The sequence below is a fragment of the Limulus polyphemus genome, unplaced genomic scaffold, assembly GCF_000517525.1.
Source record: "Limulus polyphemus unplaced genomic scaffold, Limulus_polyphemus-2.1.2 Scaffold1284, whole genome shotgun sequence".
In the NCBI taxonomy this organism is placed as follows: domain Eukaryota; kingdom Metazoa; phylum Arthropoda; class Merostomata; order Xiphosura; family Limulidae; genus Limulus; species Limulus polyphemus.
In genome coordinates this window covers 122384-125206 of record NW_013666894.1, presented here as the reverse complement: position 1 = coordinate 125206, position 2823 = coordinate 122384, and the positions used below count along the sequence as shown (strand labels likewise).

Genomic DNA, 2823 nt, shown 5'->3' with positions numbered 1-2823 from the left:
TTTTTCCAGGTGTATATATGGGTGGGTGTGTTTCTTTCATCCAACGTTGTACCCAACGTCGCAAGCTGCCTCTCGATTTTACATTATACAATGAAATTTGTAGAAGAAACATTAGTTAAAGTGTAACCATGTACTAAAACGGCTGTAATGGAAAAGTTTAAAAATGAATGAATTGTTTTCAAGGCCACTATGTAATGATAAATGTTCTGTAAATTCTCAAACAAGTATATTTTCTTCAATCAGAGAACAATAGAGTTTCTCACAAGTTTAGAAACAAATCTAGTTTTCAAGGCCACTAAGTAATGGTGAACGTTCTGTAGATTCTCAAACAAGCATATTTTTTTCAATCAGATAATAATATTTCTAACAATATACAATACCATTAAAGGTGGTAGTTGTTGTTAGCAAAAACTAAGAATTCAGTGGCCACTTTCAACTGATAAATTATTCAGAATTCTTCCACATTTGAGCTTAATTATTTACTCTAGTAATTTGTTCTCAGCACTCCAGACATCATTTGGTTAATCTGTATCAATGGATAAAGTTCAAGAGTTAAATAATTTTTGCAACATAACTGAGATTACTGATAAGAACCTCTAAGAGGAAGTAAAGAAGAGAGTATGTAAATCATACTACATAACTTACACCTGAACAGTTACACCAAGTATAACACAAACTTTATTTACATCTATATTTGAAAGTACAGAGTAAGTGGAATAATCTGAGGAAAAACTTTAGATATGTATCTTACAGAGAAGCTTTCCAAGGTAAAACACAGATTTAAGTAAATGTATATGCTTTTAAATTATATTTTTAATAACATTATGTAGCAGCCCAAATGCTCTGAAATATAAACTGTTAGCCTAAAAAAACTGGTATTTAACATTTGTGTCCCTACAGGGCCATTTGTATCCTGAATTATTTAAATGATACTGTGAAATGGCCCAAGTTTTAGTGTGAGTTAATTTAGGTAAGGTCTACTATGATTCATGTCATGAGGTGAGAAATCATTAAGGTTTCAAATGCTCCACTAAACAAGTATACCATGATATGTGAAAAAACAAAACAAAAATTAAATTAAATTTATTCTTGATGATTAAAAATCACAACAACAACAAATGAACCAAAGGGAAAACATTTCATGAAACAAAATGATGATGACTAAGCCTTTTCCAGTTTGATTTATATAATTAATTTCTTTAATCAACAAACTATACAGATTCATTCTAGTGTGGACCTAATTTTTCTTCAATACAATCAAGAGACTTGTGGGTATCACAGAAATCATCCACGGTCAGCTGATTTAATAGATCACCTGGAGATTCGGTGAGTGTTAAATCTCCTGAGTCACCCAAGTCACCAAACTGTAACAGAATGTGTAAATTATGTTTAAACAAGTACGTCTCAGTAAAGAGTATGCTAATATTCTAATGCAGTACAAGTTTGAATTATGAGCCTACTGAGAAACAACACAAGTTGAATCATAAATTTGTTGAAGCATTCAGTAAGAGAAATGACCCGAAGTCCATTTCCCAATAAATATGCACACACACACACACACACACAGTTGGTGCTTATTAGCTGTAACTAATAGCAACAGTGTAAAAGACAATGTGAAATTATTGTACGCTTCTATGACTACATATTATTAAGTATTATATACATAAAATATTTAAAAACTACAATTTTTATGTGTTTCCTTTGCCAGATAAGTTTGTTGTCAAGCTATTTATATATATGCACACAGGCTTACCTAATGAAATTACCAAAAATATCCTTAAGATTTCATTAGAAAATTTCCCAAACTTCAATTGATCAACAGTTAACCACTTCTTACCACTTTAGTATTTCATCATCGATATAGATTTTTTGGAATATTTTAAATAAAAGTTAAGACACAGAGGGTTAATGAAACTTTATAAGAACAATATGTGTAAGCCAGTAAAGTGACATGCCATTGCAGACTTGAGCTGTGGTGCATAAGCAACTTATTCAGCATCATTATTTTTGAAATTCCCCACTACTCAAGTGCAATGCCAACATGAGTGGCTCATAATACAAATTTATTATTATGTATTTATTTTTAATATGAACGTTGTTTGGATTGAATTTGTATTTAGAAATATGCGTGACTTGCAGTATCAGATATGTGTTGCGTATAATGAATTTGTGATATATTTATTTTAAGGTCAACGTTTGTTTTGAATAAGTTTATATTTGAGGGCGTGTCTAGCTTACCGTGTTAGTTACGTATAGCGAGATTCCCACCAATTCTCCAAGATTGTAGACAATTCGTGAACACAAGAATCAACAATATCCATTTCCGTATCCAGTTAAATATAGCGCCTATATAAAGGTTACGTGCCAAAAACAACAGACAAGTCTACTATGAAACTGTTATAAACGTGTAAGCTATAACCTGTGATTTTGCTAACCCCTATCAACCGGAAAATATACAACATTTGACCAGGAACAGTTAAAAATTTCAAACACCAGTGAATTCCCATCAAATGTTAATATCTCTCCAAGAATATTATTGATTTCTCATCGGACATTAGTGATTTTATGAAAATATTATCTTACTTCAACAGTTTAACAATTCAGTGCCTGACAAAGCTAGCTAGCTTCCCGCCAATTATATGTACGTACAACTCGCTGGATATCAAGAAGACTCTGAACTAGGAAGACTATTTTAGGCTATTTGTAAATTTGTGACATTTCTGTTTATGAAACTTGGTTTGTAATAATTAATCATAATAGTTGCTATTGTAAATTATTCTACTGTATATATATATATATATATATATATATTAAATAGTATTT

The 2823-nt window shown here is 30.9% G+C and overlaps 1 protein-coding gene across 1 annotated transcript in view; it reads right to left on the bottom strand.

The window, feature by feature from the left end:
- Positions 1-804: 804 nt before the first annotated feature.
- LOC106462930 (KAT8 regulatory NSL complex subunit 2-like) overlaps positions 805-2823 on the bottom strand; it is a gene marked incomplete at its 5' end in the record, with an annotated part of 33121 nt that continues 31102 nt past the window's right edge. The window contains one exon of the mRNA XM_013922897.2: positions 805-1364. Within this exon, the coding sequence (XP_013778351.2) occupies positions 1227-1364 (138 nt within the window). The remainder of the gene's footprint in view (positions 1365-2823) is intronic.